Consider the following 26,780-nt stretch of genomic DNA (forward strand, 5'->3'; position numbering starts at 1 on the left):
GGCAAATAGCACTGCCCAGCTCTTAGAGGGGAAACAGAGGCTCTAACTGAGGGGCTAAGAAAAATGCGTTAGTTTTAAGTAGTCCAAAGCTTTTGAGACATTTTACAATTGTTAAAGCTATAACTGAAGCACGTTAAACGACTGATGGTGAGGAAAGAGGAATTATTCACAAATTCTCGGGATGGTCCCAATTTTTGATTGAGTTGGGCTGGCATAAACCTATGCGTTACTTTCACCTTTTATTCCCTTATTTCAGAACAGTCCCAAGTTATAAAGAAAAAATGACCCAAACTCCCTCAGTTACTTCAGCTGAGGTGATGAAAAGAAGTGCAGGAGAAAGGCAGAGGCACAGCTTTGCACAATAGCATTCTTGAACAACAAGCAACTGGGAACAGATTGCTTTTCTCCTGCAAGAACACTCTGCGGATTCCCATTTGTAAGGTATTAGTGACTAACACTGTGTTTTGAGGAAAATACCCTGAGCAGTTATATATCTACAGGGAGAAAAAGCTGCCATAACAATCAGCACCTATGGATGGTGCTCCAAGAGTATAAGAACGGATCTCAACTTTACTTTCCTAAATAATACTGGAGATGTATATATTTAAATACACTTAATTACATATGGAGCTTCAAGTAGCAGCCCAGAAATTGCTATGGGGGAAAGGCAAAACAAATGCAATCTTTGAATTAGCTGAATTTCTCTTCAGATAAATCACATTTTGGTATATTAACACTTGACAAGCCATAACAAAGGTGCAAGTAAGAGAAGGGATATTGAGGCAAATAGGCTGAATTTATAAAGAAGAATGAGAGCTCATCAGGACAGCAATATGGCTGAAGACACCATCACCCCTCCAGAGACTACAAAAAGACAACTTTGGTATTTGGCACTTAGCTTCACAGGTCTGTACTTGTGACTAGGAAATGCGGACAACAAGTATGATTTGAAGCATACGATACAGATAGATATGTTGGCAAAGAGCAGACGAGAAGACCAGAATGGTTTGTTAACCCGAAGCAAAAAAGCAACAAAGGAAAGAAGAAAGGGGAAAAAAAAAGTTTCACATATTTGAACAGGTATCACTAGAAAAGACAGATAACTAAGCACACCTACCGGGGACTGGTTTTAGCCACAGTCTGAGTAGGGAGTCATCTAAAGTAACAGACTGAAGAAGGTAAATGTGATCACCAAACAAGGCTGACAGCATAGCAGCTCCTTCAAGCACCATCCTTTCATAGCACACAACGAGACTGAGCAACGCCCTGGCTCCCAAAACATACATCCACAAACCCATGCTGGCAGTAAAGGACTACAGGTTAGCCCTCCCAGTCCATTTGCCCTTTTTATTAAGGCAGAGGCTGTTCACAACAAGTTTGATTCATTAAGTACCCTGGAGATAGTTCTGCATCCAGCCATTGGTGCTGATGACCAAAATGCACAGCTATAAGGAAGTTCAGATTCACCTGGGACAGCCAAAAGCAGTTATTTTCTTGAGATAGGATAATAATTATCTTCAGATAATTCTCAAGAAACCTCAGTAGCATATAGGTGGTAAGGGCTGCCATCAGAGTACCTGATAGTGAAAACTGAAAGCAACTCAGAGCCACCTCACTGTTTTCAAATGTCCAAAATTCAGCAGATGATAAAGCAGACCTGAACAGATTCAGACTCAAATTAATAGTCTTACTCTAGCGTAAAAATCACATCATTAAGCTTCCTGTCTCTGATTTGTAAAGATCAAGACTCAATATGATAGCTGGCAACATCTCAACTTAATCGGAAGCTGATCTTCTGAACAAGATAAATCTGATAAATCACACAGTTCTATGCAGGGTAGGGGATGTTAGGGAAGTCCCGTTCTGAACTTAATACATCTTTGAAGTGGAACTAGAGAACATTGGTCTTGTCTTTGGTAGAAGAAAGGCAGATTGCATTGAAAAAGAGCATGTCCTGACTGCCAAACTTAAACTACAGTAAGTAATTTATGCTGTTGGGGGAGAGGGGGGGGGGGGAGGTTAGAAAAAAAGTCCTTTGTTTTAAAGAATTTGCCTGTACATGGTATTCCCAGGCTCCTTATCCCAAGCCTCAAGCAGACAATCCTTTGGTCTTGATCAAAGTGAAGGAGTTTAACAGGCTAGGCAAAGGGCTTTAAACTCTAGAATACTGATGTGGAACTTTCATCTATCTGCTTGAAAAGACTAGGCCATATAGCAACTATTCCAGCCCATAAGCTCCAAATATCACAGAAAATAAAGAATTTCCTGGTGAACATGTGTTATTTTCAGTTTTTACACACTGAATAACCTGAGAAATAAGTGGTTTACAAATAAGCATTGTCAAGGAGGTGTGCTTCATTCATTAAACAATCCTACAGAGACTACAGAGGTAACATGGAAAGAGGTATCCTTACAGTGGAAAAGGGAACCTGTCCTATTTTAAAGTAAAGTCAGAAAGCAGGTTTTTAAGAGAGTGTTGCTTAAAAAGAAAAAAAAATTGTCACGATCTCATAAAAGCAGCATTGGATTCAGTCCCACAGAGAGGAAAAAAAAAATACAATACCAACATCACGTATTCATGTGCTGAACATAGACAAGAACTTTTCCAGTTGTGTGTTGTCCTTAAATTCAATTGAGAATCTCAAAATATACAAATTTAAATACATTCCCTCTGGGTATTTTTACTTTTCATGTATTTAGCTAAGTTTAAAAAAAAAAAAGAAAATATTTTGGGAGTATCTGTCTCTGAAACAGACCACCTGCTATGACCAAATCGAGGATCAAAGTACACATCTTTACATCACTCCAACCGATTAATCCTGGTGAATATTCTATCAGAAATTAATTCCAAAAGCATCGGACAACTCAGTCCAGTTGGAACAGAGTGTTCTTGGTATACATCCCAATGGTGGCCTGCAAATTGATTTATTTTAAAATCTGCACATAAACTTTGTGAGGTATCACTATATAAAGTGTTATACGTAAGTTAACAGGCTTTCAGATCCAGTAATCACGCATAGGTAGACAACAGTAGGCTAAATTATAGTCCTGTTCTTTACGGCCTGTCCTCAGAGATTAACTACTGGCATTGGCAAGGTTTAGAAACCATAATTACTTCAACAGGTGATACTTGGCTTGACACCAAATGGGATTGTTCACTGGCATTAAGAAAGCTAAACACTGGAGACATCTCAATCTCGGTACAATCCTCCAAGGCTTCAGATTGGAGGTTATCTTAACATTTGAGATCATCACAATACAAAAAACTGAGCTCTAGCCAGGTCTTTTCTAAAACCTAAAGACACTCCGGTCCTCATAAGAAACCGAGCCTGGAAAGCAGTAATTACACCATTTTCACGGCTATTCACAAAAGGAACAATGAGATTCAGCTAACTTGCTAAACTTGCTCCTTTTGGAAGTAAACCACATATAAGAATCACTTCTGAACAGTGTTTGCATGTGAATTCGTATCTGGAAAGTGAAAAAATAACAAGAGAGTAACTAGGTTTATGTAGACCAACTCGGGGGCACCAGAGAGTGGCACCTCTGTGCTACTAATTATAAAAGAAAAAAAAAAATGGTGGTAGATTCTTAGCCAGGCTTCTCCCCAGTAGCTGAGGTTTTGTAAGCTATTTATGTTTAAGCAGACTGTCATAGCATATGATTCTTCCGGACCTTTATCATTAAAAATTGTCTACTACATATGATGATCTTAGAAGATCAAAGACGTTAGATATTTGACACGAAACTTAACTGATTGTCACAATCCCGGTGACAGTGGAATAAAGAATAAAACCTACTATTAAATTCTACTTCAGAGGCTATCAGCTGTGCTGATAAAACTGACTAGTCAACCCACGAAACATAACTACTCTTACGTAGGGCACTAAAACACCTGAAGGCTTATGAGGTACCAAAATCAATTACACTTGATCTTAGGTGGTGAACTTTGCTGACTTATTTGACTCATTTAGCTGGTTATAAAAATCTGCAGAGGAAAACTAATTTAAAAGCTGTTTATACCATGCATCAGGCATGTTCAAACAAGCGGCTTAGAGTAAATTGAGCCAGAGACACAACATGATATATGATTGACAAGAATTATATAGGTATCCACCCACTTGTAGTATAAAACACATCATCTGAGAGCATCCAAGCTTGACATAAAATGCCGAAAACATTTGTATCTTTAAACAGGAGACAAACCACTCTATGAAGTGTGGTTCACTAAGGTTCTTGGTACTGAATTGATCTAGAATCACACACAGTTTTCGAACCATAGCACCGAACAAACTCACCCCGAATGGCTTTACCACAACGCTGGTAAGCGTCAAAGACTCAACATCAAATAAGGTCTTCCAAGAGACCACAGCGTTGGGCGCAATCTCATAAAACTGCTAGAAGCAGAGACTTTATAGGGTTATTACAAGTGTTTTAGGCTGACAAATCCAAAACTAAATCTTGACTCGTATATTTGTTAACTCTTGAAAACACTCAGGCTTCTGTGCTCTTCTGACTGAAGATACTTGCCTTTGTTTACTAAACTAGCTAATTACAGTGAAATAGTCCCTGAAGAGGAGAAAAGAAAAAAAAAATCCAATGACAAAAAGTGTAAAGGACATCAAGTTCATTACAGGTTGCTGCACTTTTGGTAGCTAAGGACTCAATTTGAGAGTGGATAATTTTTCCTTTTATACATCAGTATCCGCCAAAAGTAGAGGAAGCCAGAGAAGGAAGTGGACTTTCACATATATTAGTCTCTAGAAAGTTCCACAGATACTACAGGGTAGTAATATGGAGGGTATTAAAAATGAAGACTATTTCTTTCCAATTAAAGCACAACTTCCTCAACTGAAACAGAAGAAAAAGCAGATTATGTTCACTCCTTGGAGCTTTACTAGGCAAACGGATCTACCAGAGATGCTAGCCATCATTGCCATGGCAAAAAAAATGACCATTTACTCATTAAATAAGTTACATATTATGAAGCACAGAATTTTAAATGATTGTGTCTCGCCACCTGTATTTTACACAGTCCTGTTTAAAAACAACAACACTAACAACAACTACTACTACTCCTCGTCATCTCGGGCAGGAATTCCCTCTGGGATCTTAATATTAAATAATGACCATTTCTAGATTTCAAGTTGTACTTTCCTTTTAAATAACGGTTAAAAAGATACATACACTTTTGTTTCATAGTCCTTCCAGGCTTTATCAAATGGTTTTTTTAGGTCCTGTCAAGACAAAAAAAAAATTAAATACAATTACTTATTCATACAAAAAATACAGTAGATCCAAATACCAAGGTGGACCTCCTGCAGCACCGAGCAGAACAAAGAACTCCACTTGTTCTTGCACAGCTCACCTAACGACTGTGTAAAAGCAGTCTTGCACATAGAAGTAACACACACATTTTAAAAAGCACTTCTAGGAGTGCACAGCTCCACTTCACTGCTTATATGACATGAGGTATAACCATGTGTCAACCCAAGTGTACACTGTGCAGTTAATAACTGCATCTAACTCTTCATTCTCCAGTAATTTACACAGATCGTTTTTAGTTCCTTTTAGTTTATTAGTATGTATTTCTTCTTCCTTCAATGTCCTGGAAAAACAGCTGCCAGTTGTTTCCTGTTTGTTCCACAGTAAACAAAATGCAAGTCTATTAAGTTTGTTGGCTATAGGCTTTGAAATTTATTATAAATGTATCATCATCTAAGTTATTACTATTTTGAATAGGAAACATCCTCAAGGCCCACATACATTTCAGCATTATTAAGAAAAATCCTATGCTTATTCAGTCTAACATAGCTTTCCTAATAATCTATAAAGCTCCCTGAAAGTTTAGCATGCTATGTAAATATAATACTAATGATGATAATAATTTAAAATAAAGCAGTAACCCCCTTAAACTAGGAAATGTTTATAAATTAACAATTCTTAAACATCTCTCTTTGGATATGTTCTACATTTCAGGATTGCTTTTTAACCTTCCAAATGCTGTTTTGCACACATAGCCAAAAGTATGCTGTATTTAAAAATCACAAAGAGAAGGGATGATTCAATTCACAAAAAAAAAAAAATCTTGCTTATTAAGCTGAAATATTACTTTACTATCCAATGTTTTCCCTCAAATAAGATTAAATTAATATATTAGCTAAACGCATTTATGGCGCCAACAATTTTATAAACAAATAAGAAGATAACCATACCCCTTTTACTCCTTTTAGATCTCCCTTCAGCAAACTGTCCAATGGAAAAGTGATTATGTTGTTCATATTCTGAATCTATAACACAAAAAAAGCATCAAAATATTTAATACATTTTAATACAGAATGAGTAGTCTCAGTTCACACATTTCAAAAAGTTTCAAAAGAAATCTTGCATATTATTTTCCTAATACTGCTTTACGAAGGTATTCCTCAGTACAGTCTATAATCGAAGATGGAGGCAATATGAGTTAATTAAACTTACTCTGGAAACATTATAACCCATATCAGCAGGAAACCAGCAGAGTTACTGATCACATCTCAGCCAACAGTGACTGCAAATAAGACCGTTAATTTTTACGTTGCCGGATTTCCCTGTTTAAATTATATGAACACAATCATATAGTTTGTCTGCATTTACGTATTTTAAGTTCATTACTATATTTTAAATTAATCCCATTTATTTTCCAGTTTCTTCAGATCCATTCGATAAAACCCATCTGCTGCTCTCACACTACGTAGCATCTTATTCTGAAAGAAGTTCTATTAACTTATACACTTTGTACACTTAATTACTATCCATTATAAATAAGAAGATATCTGGCCTGTTAAAAAGCTAGATAGTGGTCAGATTGTTTAGATATTTTGCATGTATTAGAAAGAAATTTATCTTTTTTTATTTATCTTTCAATACAAACTTGGAAATAAGTATTTTATGACGTCTCGGAATTCACGAGTTAGCAAGAAAGCCAAGAAGAAAAAAAGCTTCATTCAAAGGAAGGCAACAGCAAAATAATCACGGTTCTCGAAAGAGTATCTGTACCACAATATTTTGATAAGGAAGGTGACTGAAGAAAGACAGTAGGATAAGACAATAAGCAGCACACAGCAGTAAATGAAAGGCCTCATTTCCATCCCTTATGATTCAGGCACATTGTTCAAGGTACGGGCCATGACGTCTAGACACAGAGTTTAAACTCTAACAGTCCAAAGAGACTGCACTGAAGAGGAATAAACAACATATTTCAGAAACACTCTGTGGAAAAAAAATTCAGAATAACTTTTGTAGTAGTACGGTAAAGGCTGCTTTAGAGCGGGTTCCTTTTTTAGCTGTTAGCTGTTTTATTAACATGTGATTTTTTTCAAGAAGCCAAGCACTGCACAGAAATACTTACACGAAGATGGATTTTCAGGACTGTGCAAAGTACAAAAAGAACTTGGCATCACGTAACAAAAAAGGCTTTGATTTCTTAAGAAACAATTTCAAGAACATCCTAGGTCCTTTTAGCATAACCTAGCCAGAAAAGGAATGACACTCACAGGAACTTCAAGAAAAAAATTATTTCCAATTGTGGCACTTCACCATCTCCAGACTGGAGAAATACAAATCACGTTTATCACCCTATAGTTATGCAGGGGCCTCTCTAGAACAAGCTCAGGGGTCCTATCATCGGTGGTCCTCGTGCTCAGCAGCGCTCCACAGCTGCTATTAATTCAAAAAACAAAACAAAAAACTTTCCTCTTCCCAAATGCTAACTCACTACATTTGCTTGAAATTTTGCATCGAGACCAAAGACCAAGTGAATCTATGTAAATGTGAAAGCTTAGATTGCCTCTGCATGGGAAGGTGCACAAAACAGAGAAGATCCGTTCTACTAAACCATTACCACAAGTCACATTTCCACTCCTACCCTGTTCCACTCTACTTTCCCTTCTCCCAAAAAAGCTGCAGTACTCAATCAAGGCCCTGCAGAATCAAGAAGTTAAGTTAAACTCTGTTTGTTTTTAAAATAATCCCCATAAAAATTGAATGAACAACATCTACACATGGTTAGTCAGCAGCACTGGAAAACATCTACCTAGTAAATTCCCAGTAGTACTACAGTAGCCACATACCAACATAACCATGTTTAAAGTTAATAGACTTCTATCTCATAGATATAGGAGGTAAGTGGAAAGGCCTAAATCACACAAAACTTCGGTAAAAAATAACAATTTCAGAAAAAGATAGATGAAAACATAATACCCTCCCACACCTATGAGCATTCACAGAGAGACTATCCAAGAGGAAAAGTGAGATCTCTCCTGCTGCTCCTTAAGATCTCATCCTATGCAAGATTTTCATTCTACTTTATTATTATTATTATAAGGTTTAACCTAAAGATCAATGCTTTCATAGCCTCCATTTAATTATTCTTCAAGTCCAGACAATCTGGCACAAACTGAGAGTAAGGCATTTCTCAACAGCAGGCTGAAGACAACTGTTTTTTCCATTAGGTCAGAAAAGAAAAAAACGGTACCACCCCCCACTATTAATCCAGACATATCCATATAAACATCAATCAGCCTTCAAAACAGTTCTGGATGTTTCCTGTAATTTTGAGTCATTGTAGCTAAACACACGCTCCAAGGTGCAACTAGTTAATCCTGAAGAGACTTTGAAAAAAGATTAGGAGAAAAAGTAGGTTCTTTTAAAAAGCAAGGTGAATGTTTGCCTATTCAAATTAATTCCTCCCCTGTGCTCCTACCTGTATGTTATTTTCAGTCTACTGTGTTCTCTGTGCCCCCTACTTTACTTGCAACAAATGCAAACATATATAATGCATGAACTTGTCACTATTAACCTAGTTAGACAAAGTATACTTGCGCATATTTATAAATCAGCAAGTAGGATACAGAAGAAAGATCTTACATTTTTCTTCCTCTTTTTTGAGACGCTAAAGTAGCTAAAAATATAGGCTCATTTTTGGCACACGAAGCAGCATTAATATGCTGCTGCTCCAACTACATGTGTGCATAGGGAGCTAACACGTATACCACTGAATTAAAGATGTCTCTACATTTTGACTATTTTATGTTTAAGAATATATTTAAAAAGAGACATGCACAGAGGTGCGGGAGTGCTTCTGACAAATTAAAGGCATCCTATGGAAGAGGAACACTAGCAACTTCCACATGTTTAGGTTAAAAAAAAAAAAAAAATTGACCTGGTTTCCACTTCCAACACTGTTGCTTTGGCAGACTCACAGGTTTCCTCTGACAGCTTCCAACAAGATAAGATGACAGAGATGGAATAATAAATTAAAACTTCATAAGTTGGAGAAGACTCAGAGGTAGAAAAAAGAAATGTCAGGAGAGAGAGAATGTAAAAATAAACAAGCACACAGCTACCAGAAGTGATGGCAGAGGCTACAGGCAAGCCAGCATTTGCAAAGGGGAAATAAGATTTCAAATAGTTTAAGAGCGTATGGCCAAATGCTGGTGTTCTTAGTTTGCTAATCCTCCTATTTATTCTAATGTCTTTTTCAGAACAGTTTGGAATACACTGCTTCAGAAGTCAAACGCTTTTTAAACAGAGACAAACAGAGTGGACCTTAAAACATCTTTAAATTAAACTAAAAGTAAGATGTTTTGTATTTGCATTCAAACACTTTAACAGTGTATGATATGACTCTTACAGCTATTACTGAATTTTAGATGTATTTCATGTATTCAGCTGTGCGCTTTTCAATCACCAATGAACTTGGCTGTTTAGGAGTGACACTAGTCTTGCCTGTTGATAAGTAACTTCCTTTTTATATTGCAAATACTATTAGATTGAATATTTTCCAGGAGCCTTCCCAGTGATGCAAGCTTTAGCAGAGTGCGGCCAGTTACCATCAGGAGGAAGCGAGTGCAAGTCAGAACATACGCTGCAACTCGTCTGAACTTCAACTTTTTAAGCATCTAACCACAAGACTGTTTAAAAAAAAAATCCTACAAGATAAAGATGTGTAGTTTAAACTTCCAGCTGTGCAGCACACCTCATCCCTGCACACGAGGTTTTCCCTGCACCCGGACACAACTCTCTCTCTCTCCATCCTCGCCCCCTGCCCAGCCTGCTGTCCAGTGTTATGTCCCGTGACACAAACGGTGACAGACTGCGTGGACGTGCCCGCAAGATGCGGTGCAGGACACTCCGTACAGCCCCCAGCAACCAGGCACCGCCTGCATGCACGTGCCTGTATACAGAGTCACAGAAAGGTTGAGAGGGACCCGTAGAGATCACTTAGCCTGACTCCTATACGCCATAGGGTAAGTGACTCCACTGGAGCAGGGCCTGAACATCACTGACTGCCCACATGGAGCTGCTCACTCAGCTGCCCAGAAAAATGCCTTCACACAAGATATTGAGAGCTGCTGCCAGGTATTACTTGGAAGCAGTCCATATACCACCACCAATCCATACACTACAGGTTGGCAACTTCTCTACTAGAAAATGCACAGAGACGTCACGTACTAAACAAGCACAGTAGGGCAGGAAATGTATTTTTTAATGTATTCTTAAAAGCATGAAGTGTAGAAATGTAAAAGCAAAGGAAGAAAGAGACTTGACGTTATTCAAGCCCGTCTTCCTTGCAAACGGAGGAGAATTCCCAATTGCACGTTTTCTAATCTAGGTTAAAGCATCTAAGTTACAGGCTTCCACTGCTTTCTCTGGGATACTTTGTCTAAAATTTTTCACAGTTACATCCCATTTATATACAATTTATTATTTTCCTCTTTCACTATCATGTAGTTATCTTTGAGCCAAACCATACACTTTCATTTCTTTTAAGCTTTCTTCATAAATCAACCTATTCAAGCCCTGATCATTTCAGCTGCTGTCCTCTGAATTTCTTCCAGTTGGATCAATATCTTTTTGGCAAAGAAATAAACATAACATTCGAGACAGAGCTGAACTCATGCCATGTAAGGAGGATTATTACATCTTGCTTTTCCTAGCACCTAGGAGAAGCAAACAACAAAAGGCCCACTGCAATTATTGCACTTGCATATCTCTCTGCAAGAATAACCTTTAACATCTCATTGCTGATGTCCGTTTTCATCTCTAGGTTAATTTCTACATTACTTTCTGATTATGTGAATCTTTTTAGACCTTTCTGATCTTTCTGTCTTCAGTAGCTCCTAAAGATAATTTTGTTAAAAGGCTGAAAATGAACATCAGTCTTCACATTCACATTCTCTCCTTTCCTCCTCTCCTTGACTTAAGATACGACTCTGTACAACCCTTTCTTAATACTTTACTCTGTACAACCCTCTCTCAAAACTTTAGGGAGAGAAACTAAGTCAACCAGCACCTATCATTTTTTCCTCAGCATTAAGCCGACCTTTCCTCATGAGTATCAATGAAAAAGAGAAGCCACACAACTTAAAATTTCACATCTGAGACTCCAAATGCCTATATATATGTATATGTATATATATGTGTGTGTGTGTGTGTGTGTGTATGTATGCATACATAGCTTATTTTAAGTACTCATATAGAGTTCTTCTAAACAAAATGCATGTTTGTGAAAGTCTTAGTCTGACCCACCATCCTGCATAGAAAATTCTGGGCAGAAAATGTCATGAGCTCAAGGACAGGAAAGATATTTCCTTCAGTTTTTATAATTGTTACCTTTTACATCTAAGCATGTCTCCTTTCTTTTACATTTAAAAAAAAAAGGAAGTAAAATAGCAGCATACGGTCAGAAAAATAACGTTACTGTCCTTAAACTTCCGTTGGCTAAAAATCCAAGGATTATTAGCAGAATAACTTCTCAGGTGACTCTCTTCTTCCCAGCTCCCAGATTCCATTCCTCTTAATCCAGCATTTTTTATTAGCACTGAATTTAAATAATTAAAAAACAAAGGACAACAATATGTAGAATAATGACAGCTAAAGAAGATGGAACGTGTTAAACAGCCACTTTATATATTTGATTTTCACAAATCAAATATATTTTCAGGGAGTACCGATGAAAATGACAGGCAATTACAGATTTTGTTTCTTCTCTGCAGAGCAGTCTAAGAATAGCATTTGAAGAAAAAACATTTGAAGTGCAAACATGTTGTGATGAGCGTCTCTTTGCCCTAATACTTCTCATATTAAGACTCACACCTTTATCACTTGGCACTAAATCTGTTAGGAAGGCAGAGTATTTAAAATTATAAGCAAGTGCCATATAAACTACCTACAAACTGTTGATGCTACCATTCTGACAAGAATTATGAGCAAGGTAGCTATCAAAATAAAAATAAGTCAAGAAGCAATAAGCATCAAGTACATGCCAAAAAGGGTACTGTGTTACCTCTAGAGCATGCTTCTGGTATTCTTTGATACGCCAGTGCCAAAAAAAAATTCAAGGAAAATCTATAGCTGGGTACTGGAGCAAAGGCAAGGGAAAAAAAATGCAAAGCATATCATAAACTGATCAAAATAATGTGTTGGAAAGGCAAAGATAAGTAGTTACAAGGACCTCATACACAGTAATTGTTCCTTTTTTTTCTCCTCTTGAAAGGGTATTTTATAAATCATTTCAAATTTGAGGAACCAGAGCTCTTGACAGACTGTTTTTAGTTTTATGTGGTATTTAGAAGTGCACGCACAAAAGAAGCGTAGCAAAACCCACATAAAAATCCAAGCAGCTTTAAGACCTGAAGTTTAACTTGAATAGTTTACTGAACTGAACGGTTTAAAACTAACTGAATAGTTTACTGAACTAAATATTATTCAGTACTTACTGAATAACTGGATTCCAAGCAAAAAGCTTCAGATGTTACTGAAATATTTTTTAAAATTCTGATGCCTTGGTAAGTCCATGAAAAGATCAGTGTCTTTGGGAAACCTTTAAAATACTGGGGGGGAAAAAGAACTTAAAAACCCTGTTAAAGGAGAACAGCTTTATAATGGCTTTCCTTTACCTTACCGAAAACAAAATCTTGATTAAGGAAAAATCTCTTTGCAGCGGAACTTTAGACCTACAGCTTGAAACGCCAGCCAGGTCAAGTGCTGACAGAACATATCAGCTTCTAGAAATAAAATCAAAATATATGACAAAGCAAAACTTGACAGTAGCCCTAAAGCTCTGGCAGTGTTAATAGCTTTGGCATCTGTTCCAGTCTGAACGGGTCCTCTCACTGCCTTGCACATTCCCCACTCATTTCAGCTAAAATCTTTTGTGGGAATTAACGGCCCTATGAAACTTAAGGGATAGCTCTACTTATAAAAGACATCTTTCAGAATGTTTTTTGACAGCAGCAGGTTGCATGTCCCTGGGTACAGTTCTGATGCAACTATTTATAACCAAAGTATGTTGGGTGCTATAAAGAAAGACTGGAGGAGAAGGATGGGTTTTTATCACCAAAATACTTAAAGCATTCAGAGTTACGTGTTTCACAACACCAGAAGAATGCATGAGGCTTGTTCTATGTAAGGCTATGACTACAGCAAAAAAGAATCCAAAATTATTTCCAACTATTGTACAGTATTTTTTACACTAGGCAATCAATTCCCTTGTAATCTCTTAGAAAACTAGACTTACATCAGTGAACTTCTGAACAGATTTTCAGTGTGACCAGCGTTACAAATAATTTTTTCCATTGTTATTAATTTCTAATAGGTGAAGTTAAATAAAACCATAATTTTGTTTAACAATTCTTTTATACATTTATGAATCATGTTTATAAATATGTTTTTTCAAGCAATAGAGAATTTTACATTATCTTTTTATATATATTTCTTTTAGACAGAATTATTTTCCTGAAAATACACCAAATTCAGGAAGTATTTGATTCTTTTATTTCTTCCGTTTTCTCCTTGCTTGTTTTCTCCTTTTCTTGTCAGGAGAAAACAGAAATCTTCAAATCTCAACAATATGAAGTAAATTAGGAAAAAGTAGAACCTTACAGAGACTTTTACCTCATCAGCCAGTATTAAAGAGCAGAGAAGGTGCCTTTGCTATCGAAATGTAAGGAAAAAAAATAACATTCTTGTCCATATGAAATGATTTTACACTTCAAAAATAGAGAAAATCAGAACCACAAACTGAGAAAAACAGAAGACAGCTGCTATTTCATGACATACCCATTTCTTTTATATATATATATATATATATATATATATATATATATATATATAAAATGAAGCAAAAACGCATTGTTGACAGTGAGAAGGCAAAACACAGCAAAAAGATTTAGAAATATTTCTTTGATAAGACACACAAAAAACCATGTCATGGATGAGACAAAAATAATAAATAGCTTTGCATAAAAAGATGCAACCGATGAAACATCGTCCTCACTAGTCTAACTGGTCCAAGCATACCACACTTCCTATAGACAAGTATTTTGTCTTTAATTTGCCTTCCAATTTGTGGAAGAAAGTTACTCTTTTCAGAAATATTTTGCAAGTAGAGCAATTACTATTTTTAAGAGAACAAATAATTTTTTGGTAAAATTGCCCTTTTTTGAAGCTTTTACTTATCTTCTTAAAATACAACACATTAAAAGGATTTTCTGGGGCGAGGGTGCAGCTTTTAGTAGATTACTTTTTAAAAATCACCTAGACATCACAATTTATAGATCCATTTCTCTAATGAAGTCACCAGTTGGCAATTAAATATGACAGAGAGTTGTTTTAGTCAACAGAAGGTATTAATTAGAAGACCCACTCTATTTCCCTTCCCATATGAACAATCTACCCCGTAAGGGAGACGGCTTAGGATAACTGACTGACTCGCACTGAGTAAGGATGCCTCTTACAGTACAGAATCTCAGAGTATATTTTGTATATATGCAGTTGTACGAATCAATATGACCGATACGAAACACATTTCACTGCTGACAAATATGTTTAGGGCTAGATTCTTCTCTCTCACCAATATTAGGATTGGGTAAAAGGAGAGGACAGCATCAGGGACTGAATGGCACTGCCCTAAATCACATCAGCTGGAAACATTCCCCAAAGAACTGATTATGACCAGCTGGCTGCAAACTACAGACATTTGGTCTAGATTCACATAAGCATTGAATGTGTCTACATCCCATTGATTTCAGCAGACAGACTTTTAAGTGCTTGTAGGAATCTGGGTCAGCTCTACTCCCTCACCCCTAGTTTAAGAGTTCGGTGGCTCCCAGTAAATTTGGGACTTACTCAAATATAGGAAATCTCCAGCTAGCAGGATGCAGTCAGAATCTTTTCTATTTGGACCCTCTGATTAACGTGAAATTGAGACTGAAAATTCTCCATTCATAATTAAAATTCCTGTTCTTCCATTTGGTGCCATCCCATTTGGCCCACTGAAGAATGCTTTTAAGTCTTACTGGTTTCAGTTGCAGGACTGGTCCCTAGTGGACACTACTGTCACTATAACATTACCTTTGACTTCTTTTTCCTAACTCTCTTCCCTGAGAAGCAAGAAATTCTCTCTTCCAGGGACGCCAAAATCCCTCTTGACAAATACAAGTAGAAAGTGAGAAAAAGTAAAGCAAAAGAAACATGAACACAGAATAAACCAAGTTGTGTTTTTACAATTTTAGAGCAACTTTGCATGGGTGTTCTATAATATACGTTATAAATGCTTTGTTGTGGGAACCATATAGCTGTGAGAATTGCGGGAATTTTTTTTTCTCGTTTTTTCGAGTTTTGAAAGGGGAAAGGCCAACGCATGACACATTTCCTTAAGCTAAGAAAGATTTTTGTTTTAAAAAATAGTGGCCATCAAAATACAAATTGCATTACAATTTTACCATCTTTTTTTTTTTTCCCTCTGGGTAATTCTTACCAAATTTTTGAAGAGCGCAGTTAATTCCTTTGTAAACACAGAAAATTTTAAAAATGCTGTTCCCAAATCTGGGTCATCCCTGCAAACACAGTTGCCTCCAAATTTCTCCAGTGCTTGTGTGTACTGTTCTTCATTTTCCACATGAGCTTCAAAAAGAGCAAAACATGATAATATTGTCAGTAGATAAGGGATTACAAAAGTTATGACTGAATTTAAAAAAAAACTTTTCATATGATTTCTTGCTAACAATGTTCACTTGTCATTAAAAATTATTGTTTAGATTCTGACACTGTCATGCTAGAAGTATGAATTATCTCACTAAGTCTGGCTTCTGTGTATCTATCCACATGCTGCACACAGGACAATCCGTGTTATCAAAATAAGACAATCATCTGAGAAGTATCCAGTTTACAAAGACCCACAATATTTCCACACCATACTGGGGACCACATAACAGTTCCCAACTCCTATAATCAACTTTTATAAGCTCTCAAGTTGCAAATGTTGTGTGCTGAGCAAAGAAAAAGAACGGATCACGTGTATTGCCAGAATCCTGGATCCCTACAATAGCACCAAATACATCAAATAAGACACTCAGGTCATCCTAGGGAGTGGACTATACACAACATCACAGAAGAGGACAAAAGCCGTATCTGTTAGCCCTCTGGTTCAGTAGTGAGGCTCTGAAGCAAATCCTAGCAGTCCCCATTTTCCACAGGCTGGTTCAGTTCCCAAAGCTGCTTTGGTTCATGAAAGCTCGATTCCTTTCTGAGACAACTAATCCAGACGCTCTATCATTTAGTGCTGCAGTGCTTCACGGAGACAGTAGGTTCTGAATCACTGCGTAGGCTGTACCACCACAAGTCATCTAGTGCACACCGAACAGTTTTGCTGTTCAGAAAGCTTTGAACAACGTGCGTTGTGTGGATATGCAGCCCAGGGGATGAGATGAAACGTAGGCTCCCCTGATTCAAATACAACGGAGATTTGAGGGACCTCAGTCTTAACTACTTTAAGATACTGATTCACTCCTAGTACACTGGGTTACTTGCTAGTGTAGGCAGACAAGAAAAGCCTCTGTCAATTTGATCTGGGCAAGAAAAATAAATTCTTCCTGAAGCTAGTGACTAAGTTAAGGCAGGGCACACGGGCAAGGTACACCAGCCTGGCACCTGAGAAGGTTAACATGAAATTATGCATTATGCTGCCTATTTCTGATTCTAGCTGTGCCCAGTTTCTAAAGTTTCAAAGGAAATCAGAAGAAAAACACACCCTAGAAACCAAAATATGCACGTATGCCTGAGAACAAAGAATCTTTCTTGGCCCTTAGATGAGACTAGCAGAAGCCCTGAAGATTATTTAGGGACGAATAATCTGTTAGTTCAAACAAGCAACGACCCAATCTCATTTTAAGTCTATTTGTATACATCAACACATTTGACATCCAAAGGATTCATGCTGCAAGGCTCTTTCTCAGTATTTCTGTGAATTAGTTAAACAACCCATTCGACAAACCTATCGAGCTCCAACTTCCAAACAAGCCTGCCTGTTCACATCCCCCTTCAATTCTATTTAGAAAGCTATTCAGGAACTTTACTTCTCAAGTAGCTACAAATTCTCCTCAACTTCCAGCAAATGAAACTAAAGCCCTGTGGAGTAGTAGTGCAACATCATGTGATTGTCATGACGTATGTGCAGAACTGAAGTTACACAAACATTATCAGTTCTAGAGGTTTCTAACTTGAGTGCTTGAATTTGGAGCCTAAAGAAGATAGTTTGCATATAGTTATTCAATCTAAAAACTAAGCGCTAGCATAACTAGCTGTATGCTAGCATAACTACTTCTCTTCAACATCAACAGCAGGGGCTGAGCACTCACCAAATTTTCTGCTATTTGATGTACATCTGATACTACTGTGTGGCACTCAAAGCTTGTTCAGTTATATGTATGAACTGGCACGGACAGCACAAAACAGGATATAACTCCACTCCAGCTACTCATTAAGCTGATTTATTTCCACACTGCTTTCTGCATCCAGCTTAGCTTATTTAATCATAGGTCAGGGTAGAGGTTAGGGCATAATTCATATAAGAACAAAAGAAGGTTGCTACTGCAAAAGAAGGTGGGGAATAGGCTACTACTGTTAATCGTAGCCAGAGGTGCAATCAGCATTTGAACCACACTGACTTTTTCCTCCAGGAAGCAAGAGCTTTCTGTTCTGCACAGTACCCCCAAAAACTGGGACTGTGCTTCTGGATCTATGTATCAGATAAAACAGCAGCAGCTCAACAGCAGCTCTGAGATACTCCTTACGCAGAACACTCAGGGTAGTTACTACAGCAATACTACTAACGGAACGGGTGCTCCAAAAGTCCTTCTGAAGGGGAGGAAGCGATATTTTTTCAGGCTTTCTAACAAACCTGAATGGAACCCCCCAAAAACGCTCTTCTCACCCTTCCTGATGGGTTTTGGAAGCTTTCCTGCAAACAGAAGGTTTGGAGTCAATCTAAATAAAATCTGAGCGAGGTTTGGGAGGGGAGGGGTAAGAGGGGTGAGTAAGAAACTAAATTATATACAAACCGGGGTCACTATCTACACCTCTAATAACGGTTTCCTCAATTCACACACAAAAAAAACTCAGAACAGGTGCACAGCACACATGGAACCTATATTAAAGAAAACAATAACTGTGTTCTTGTGAGTGCAAGGCCACAGCTTTTGGTTTGTGGAAATAAACATGAAGTTCTGGCAAGTGGTTAGGTTAGTGATATTTCAGCTGGTGGAAAAGATACCTTCAAACCTTTATTGTCAAGATCGGACATCATGAAATTTAAAAATTACACAGGGCAGTGATTTTAATGGGAAAACATAGTGATTTTCCACAATGCTCTAACAAGAACACTGATTAAGTATATTCAAGAACCCAAAAATGAGTAAATGCAAGAATAAAGAGTGCCAAACAAATATGTAAGAGATGACACAGCTCCAGTTGAATGTTAAACTGGGCCCTGCACAATCCAAAGACAACAGCTTCATTAGTTTAAGCAAACAGGAACTTCCTTTCAATAAAACTGGTAAAAATCAGACCTCAGCAGGACTTCTTGTTATAATTTTATGTCTGAACACCAGCACACCCACAAGTTCTGTCAGATATTGGTGGCTCTCCAAGATTTTGTCAGCCCTATCTGCTTTGCATATAATATAGGTTTTGTTAGCGCTAATTGCTATGAACTGCAAAGTGAGAACAAAAGCCAATGAAATGATGTTTCTTATTGCTGCTGATCCACAAAAACAATAGCTTCATTTATTTTGTCAAAGAAGATAAACATGCAAGACTCCATCAGATTGGAGCACATACAAAAATGCTCACAGTAACAGTTCTTTGTATTTCTTTCCTCTTTGTCAGAGAAGTATCTGATTTTGTGTGTCACGATCATAGACAATTGCACCTCAACTTGCTCTTGTTATGAAGTTCTCAACATACACAACTGGAAGTCACCAGTAAGGCTAAGGTTTCACAAAGCAGCAGAGCCAATGTAACTTCTTACTGCAACCAAAAAGGGTAATTTCACACCTCCCATGTCCCCAGCTCTAAAGCACATGCTTTCCCATTTCAGGTGCTCATCTAAACTCATGTAAATTGATTTCACTGCATGTATTGCTTTATGTGAGCTAAAAATTTAATCTAGGGATCTGTCGACCACCAGGCAGAAGGAGCACGTACCCACACCTGAGGAGAGCGTGACTTCCCCATTTGGCAGCAGTAAGCTAGTTAGCTACATTCAGCTGCCTCACAGAATTTCATCCTTATTGACCTCACTGTTATGCAGCTGTTTCACGACTGCTATTTAAAATGCAAATTTTTATTTTTTCAGTTACCCATATAACCATTTCTGATTCACTAAAATGATTCACTGTTCAAATCCTCCAGTTTCACTGACATAGACTACCAGGAATTATGATCTACTTACCCAGACCAGATACGTTTATAGCTTTGACAGATTTCTTCATTTTATAGAGAACAGTTCGGTCAACATCCAGAGCCTAAAACGAAAGAGAAAGATTAAACTAGTTCAGCCTCTGGTGAGTCTGTGCTCTGAAAGCTTTCTGTAATTATAATACTATTATCTTAATTAATTTTATATCTGTAATTAATAACTTACTTGCCCATCATTCCCACCCCCATCCATATAACCTATCCCAACCTATGTCCAGAAAGATATATCCTCCCTCTTTTGCTGAGGATCAGCATCCCTTATACCCAGCAACATCTCGTTTTATTAGTGGCTTCGTATTCCAAAATGAAAGTATTTACACAATCTTGTTCCTATGTGTAATTATTAAAGAAGCTTAACACAGTTTCAACCTATCATATGTCTTGATATTGCTGAAGAAACAAGCAACATCACTTCCCCAGGCGGAATATTAAAAAAGGAATTTAATTTTGGTTTTCATGGATAATTTAGTTAATTAACTGCACTCCTAGCCATACGAATTTTCTGAGCACTGTGCTGAACAGAATAGATTGCATATCTCTCAAAAATACAACTCGGTCTTTCACATGGTCTTACTCGGTCTTACTTCCAAATGAAGTTTTTTCCAAAAATAAAAAAATAAAAAAAAAAGAAGAAGAAGTAAGAAAATGTAAATACAAGTTCCAGAGGTAGTGATGTTTTTAGACCTTACTGAAGAACAGCACTGAAAACTACTGGTTCTATTACATCAAGAGCTGCTTAGCATGATACATGCTGGAAAAAAAAAAAAAAAAAAAAAGGCACCAAATTCATTCCAGCTTTCATTCAAAAGATGTCAGTGAATTGCATCAGTAATGAATCTGACCTACTGTTGTTTTATCATTAATCATTTGTACCAGTCAAGCAATACATAAAAGTCACTCTTTAGGACCCTTTCTGATTATTTTAACATAATGAATATGAAAATAAAGACTATCAGTCATATTTAAGACAGTATTCTTAAACTGAATTCATTCAGAGCACAAATAGCTGAGCAAAATGTTTGCAGCATTCCATGGAAACCAGAGTTAGATGCTGCCTTAATATTAACATTATACTGTCAAGGTACTATAATACCCAGTGCAAATTTTACCTCCAGTGCCTTAGAGTTCACATCGGAAGTATATTAGCAAGAGAAGCACAGAGCCCTTCTTACCTGGGATTCTGAAGTACAGAGCAACGGAAAAATCTCTAAGAAAGCCCATAAAGGTCATATATAGCTTTATTCATCCAGTTCAGTGATCTGAATTGCGCCCATTAAAATAAACTTGTAGACAATGCAACCTCAAAGGTTAAGAATAATGACCTGTCTGGATGGAAGCAGGCTAAGCCAACTACTTGACTGTGTATAAAAGTGATCTCTAAGAATAACCTCAGAAAAGTGCTCATCTGATCAGCTGACTACAAAGGAATGACAATTTTATCAAAGCCTGTCTCCAAAAGGGTAATAGCCCTCTGATGCAAAGAGAAAGGAACATCTCCAATGGCAAGCATTACAAATAACAGTCAGAAAGAGAAGGATGATGGCCAGAGACTTAAAAGTTATAGATTCAGTTCCCAGCCGAGTCTCAGATTTGTGTGTGCTGTTGATAAATTATTTAATCTCTGCAACTCAGTTCTGGAAAAAAAAAAAAAAGAGAGAGCACCTCTTCAAAAAAAGACAGTATTTCTTCAAAAAACAAAACTATTGGAAGCATGAACGTATTAGATGAATTATGAACCCCTTATATTCCTGCGGTAAGGGTTCTAGATAGATGCAAAGTTCAAAAAGTCTGTCCGTAACTGCCTAAGTCAGAAAGCACAGACTGTCAAGGCAACAACAGCTTTTTCCTCTTCCGCAACCAAAGTCGTCCTTTTTGCCAAAAATCTCTCAGCCAACTCCTGCTTTCACTGGTATTAGGGAGTGGAAAAGACACAGCACAAGACACAGCACAAGACACAGCACAGCCAGGGTCCAACAGGAACAACAGCTAACATACTGGCAACTGCAAATCCAACCTCTAGCTACCTCAGCCAGCTGGTTCACATAAAATTTCAAAACAAGGATGACAAGGAAAATAAAACCCCACAGACAGTACCGAGGACAACAGAGCAACCAAACCCTAAGGCCATAATTTGATGAATATTTTCTAGGCAGCCAGGGTAGGCTTACTTGGGTCCTCCCTTCTTCCCCTTCCTGCCTTTGAGTTGTGCCAGTCTAAGTGTTTGCGGGGCTGCCTGGTAAACCGCAGCAGAGAAGCAATCTGTGTTTAAAATGATGCAAGCAAAAAAAAAAAAAAAGTTGGAAAGTTGACTCCGCTGAAAAATAACTCTGGCTAGCAGGAAGCCCCTTAACACAACACAACCGAAAGGAAAATAGAAAAATAGGAATGAATAGGAGGAGCAGCAACATGAGTCCTCCTGCTGAAGAACATTTCTGAACAAGAATCCGACAAATGGCTGCATGAGTGAAGTAAACGCTTTTATTATCCTCTTAGCTCCATCAGCTACATTTTTTTTTTAAATCCTTAGCACTACATTAGTCTCAACCTTTCCTCACATATCCACCAGCTACAATAAAAACTGGTTTTGTTTCTCTGGAAACTGCTACCACTTTTTTGTGGTGACAATTGAGCGCTGAGCTTGCAGAACGCTGCCAATCTGAAACATTCAGGGAACCAGCGTGACTGAAACAGGCTAAGTATCACTTCTGAGCAGACACTGGCTTTGTAGCTGAGGACTTGGCTCAGCTTCTGTTCAGGTAGATGATCCTATCCAATCCATGGAAAACACAGAAAAATTCTCCAAGAAGCAAAGTGTCCTGCTTTTGCGACAAGCCAAAATAGACTCGACGTGTTATTTTTTTTCCCTTTTCCACTCAAAAAAAAAAAATTCAGAGTGAGAATTTATGACTTACAGTACTCCAGGCATTTGTATTTCTTTGTGAAACTTAAAAGAACACTGAAATTAACAAAATGAACATATTGTCACAAAAATAAATTATGCTTCATTCTTTAAGAATGTGGAGGATTTATTGGTATTAGTTGATAAGATGAACGATAATGGGAAGAAATTTAACAGTAAAGACTGCATGGTCATCTATCCAAGGACAAAATATATACATGAACTGGGAGTTCAGTCAGAAAAAAATAAGGAGGACAGGGATTTTGATTTACCAGATGACTCTAGAATAACGGCGACGTGCCAAAGTGATATAGCTATGAAAAATGAAAATACGAGCATATAAGAGATCTCATTCCACTAAAGACAAGGAAACAAAAGAAGTTACTGAATGCTACATATTCTTTGAAATGCTCTCACTCTATTAAAAAAAATAGAACAAGTGCAAAAAAGGAGAGGGACCAAAGCTTTGGTCTTACCAGCTTACACACTTCTCTTTGAACCACCGGATATTTGATGCTGATAAACGCTTACAGAAAAATTACACTCAGAAAATGGGGAGGTAACACAGGTGACGCTTTCATCTATCAGGATGTGAAACAAGGAACAGAAAACAAAGTTCTTCTTGCACTGCTAAAGTTTTGAAGTTAGATTACTAGGAACAAGCTTTGGCAAATTTAAAATCAACTAGACCATCCAGACAGCTAAAGGGAATCAGCACTGTCCGTTACACAGTAAGGGTTATAAATAAAGAGGGAGAAGAGTTGCCTGAAATGTAGGCAGAACAAGCCACCTTCCTGAAAAGGATCTCATGATCCCCAGCAACCCAAGGATACATGGGCCATCACTCACCTAGAGAGCTAATGATCCACAGGATATGTTTGGGCGACATGACGCTGGTTGCCCACATCCCATGCTTGCTTAGTTAAATAAACCTCCGCCTGGACAAACAGGTTGTAGCCTGGTCTCTCCTGAACTGAAAGGCTCATACCTGAGCTCCTTACTAGTGTAAGAGGGAGACACAGAAAAAGGTATAAACACCAAGTTTAAGCTGAAACTAATGTTAGCATAAGAAAAGACAAGTAAAAGCTGTATATGAACAAACTGTAGCCAGAAATTGGGGAAAAAGAGTCGGACTCTGACAAGCCTTCCAAATAAAGCATAAAAAAGATTTAGTCGTTTTTAAAAGGGACCCAAACACATTTTTGAAAAAAAAAAAATATGATGGTGCCTACGATGGTAAGGAATTAGACTCGCTCTCATAGGAAGTTTCTTCTAATCCTGTGTTTCTTTGTAAAATATTTTGATAATGCTGCATGGAAGAGTGATTGATAAAATACTGAAAAACTACGCATCTCTAATGATGTATTTTAGTCTTCCTTAGAGAATAAAAATAGGGAGGGAGGCTTTGCACTGCTTGCTTTTTGTTTAAATGAAAGACATTGGACTCTGTTCACAACCAGTGATTTCAAAAGAGTCATTCCAACATAAAATTAAAAAATGTTAGCTCTTCATCTTTAGTACTGTTCTTAATATTTTCTCTTTCTTTTCTTTGTCCAATTCTTAGCACTCAGAAATCAGCTTAAATACAGTTTTATCATACTTTCGATTTTTAATCTTGTATTTCTATTTCGCAAATATGCGCACACTACATATATGCACACATACACGTGCCAACATGCTACTCTCCCCTAATTCAGCTGTTCTGTGCACTTTCTGTATAGTGTCAGAAGCAGTAAAATTTAAAATGGCTTCTGATGTTGCATATTCTAGTATTTCTTTTTACTCATCTAAAATGCCCAGTAAACCTCTCAACCAGAAGAAAAGTAACCACCTAATTCATATGGTGGGATCATTTTGTCCTCTCGTTTACTGTTTCCAGTTTAGACTCAAAAACACCCCTCTCCCTATTGCTTGCAAGACTGTTTATTTTGGCAACTGTTTGTTTCAGCACAATATATTCAAAGAGGCCGTATAAATTAGTTTCATGCTCCCACTCAGTTTGTGCTGGTAAGTGCTCAGACTTCCCTCTTGCCAAAAATAGTTCCCATAAATACAATTCTGCTGTTGAAAAACCAAATTCTGTACATACAGTACATTAGAATAGAAGTTACATTATTGTAGAATTGATGATACGCACCATGAACTGAACTGGCAACTCAAGGTTAAAGTGACCTTCTTGACCATCCCCTTGTCAGACCAATATTGCTCTGAACACAGTATTTCTTGTCTTCTATTAATTTTTCCTTTTATGTGAGAAATAATAGAATTTCTAATGCTCATCTTGTGGATCATTTTTCAGGTAAATTTATTTTTAAATCAAAATCTATGTGGTGTTGCTGTTGCATATCTACAGATCGTAGTGTTTTAGAAACAAATTTCTAAAGTCTAAAACAAATACGCTGTGATCAAACTGCTGTTGTTTTTGTTTTCTTGACATTAATTTCAAGAGAATTTCTAAATAAATGGCAATATTGGATTACACGAACACTAGGAAACTATCAAACTTGGTGCTCATATCAGTATTCTTCAAAATGAATATCTTATTTCCATTAAAAAGACATAGCAACATGATTTAGTTTGAGAACTGCTTTACGTTACAGCCTACAAGGAATATACAGTGGAAAAAGATTACAAAAGACATCCAAGTTTATCTAGTGCTCATTTGTAATTCTCCATTTTTCTTGCTGTATACTCAGTTAGTTTCTCCCTCTCCTCAGCTACCACACATGATCATATAAACCAGAAAAACAACTAAAATTACCCACAATGTGTCAATTTTTTAAAAAACTTGAATTCATATTGCTTTTTCTAGCTAGTTATTGTTAAAATTATGGCACCCGTTCCAATTATAGTTTGGACACATTACTAATGTATTTTTGACATTTTGTATTCAAATACCTAACACTAGTATTAATGGAGTGCTACAGGCTCCGAGAATTGCAAAATAACAGTAATGAAGTAAACGCACTTCTGAGACCCATATATATTTTACTGTAAAAGAAGCAATTTAAATTGCTACACAAAGTGTAAAGTTCTGCATGCCTCACTAGAATTTAGCAGCAGATATTTCAGTAATAACTATATTGAAGAGGGGGAAAAAACATACCAAAATAAACACAGGAAACCACAGCTTCTTTTAAAAATGAACACTACAGTAGGGAGGGGAGGACTCACTGAACTACCATAGATGAGTAGCAGAGCTTTTTTCCTCATGTAGGAACTAAGTCCATTTTCACTTGCCAAAGGCCAATTTCCATTTCAACTGCTTCAAAGCATTCTAGTCTGAACAATAGAATGTACCAACTAATTAGAACCAAACATATCTTATCAAGAAGAAATCAGATCTAGGTTACTGAAACTTCTTGAAATGCTGTTACACATCCTAGTCCATAAACCACAATCTACCAGGATACTAAAATAAATAAATAAAATCTGTTCAAGACCATTTCACATTGCCTAGAAGGATCCAAGCCCAGTGGGATATAAAATATTCAAACACTTGATGGCTGCTTCACAAAAAAAGAATCTCACAACTAGCATCAGCCCAAAAACTATATTATCTAGATAGCTCTGTGCAATTAACCGGAGGAAGGGGTTGGAGATGGGGTGGTACAAAATTAATAAATATAGTTAATAAATATGCTTAATACATCTCAGGTAGGCCTGAAAAAGGAATGTATTGTTTGCTCTTTTCAGTAGAGTAGGGGGAAAATAACCTGTTCTATTCTCATTGTATTTAATTTGGGGAAAACAAAGCAAAAAGGCAGAAACTGAGTGATGAAACATCCTGATGAAGATTTTGGCATCTTTTACAGAATCAAGTGGTGTAGGAAAAACAGAGCAGTAGCAGCATAAACTGACAATCCCTGTGCTCTACTGCTTACAGATTCACATGGAAATGAAGAATCATGTAGACGTCTTTTATGCTCAACTTACAGCAGAAGTCTGGACTTCGCTATATATTATTCAAGTGCCCGTATACCAGTGCCTTATTGCTTTGCAGCCCAGAAAATAATTATTTAGACAAAGAGAAACAGAAAAACAGCCATACTGGATCGGACCAACAATCTATTTAGCCTGACAC

General features: G+C 37.2%; 1 protein-coding gene across 3 annotated transcripts in view; it reads right to left on the reverse strand.

Annotated features, from left to right (window-relative positions):
* ASAP2 (ArfGAP with SH3 domain, ankyrin repeat and PH domain 2) overlaps positions 1–26,780 on the reverse strand; it is a 96,095-nt gene that overhangs the window by 49,097 nt on the left and 20,218 nt on the right. For all 3 annotated transcript variants that reach the window (XM_068937217.1, XM_068937218.1, XM_068937219.1), the window contains exons 2-5: positions 19,772–19,844; positions 15,800–15,945; positions 6,216–6,290; positions 5,188–5,237 (exon numbers count right to left, since the gene is read on the reverse strand). In XM_068937217.1, coding sequence (XP_068793318.1) covers positions 5,188–5,237; positions 6,216–6,290; positions 15,800–15,945; positions 19,772–19,811 — 311 coding nt within the window. In that variant the 5' untranslated portion in view covers positions 19,812–19,844. The remainder of the gene's footprint in view (positions 1–5,187; positions 5,238–6,215; positions 6,291–15,799; positions 15,946–19,771; positions 19,845–26,780) is intronic.

Source organism: Struthio camelus, chromosome 3 (assembly GCF_040807025.1).
Source record: "Struthio camelus isolate bStrCam1 chromosome 3, bStrCam1.hap1, whole genome shotgun sequence".
Taxonomy (NCBI): domain Eukaryota; kingdom Metazoa; phylum Chordata; class Aves; order Struthioniformes; family Struthionidae; genus Struthio; species Struthio camelus.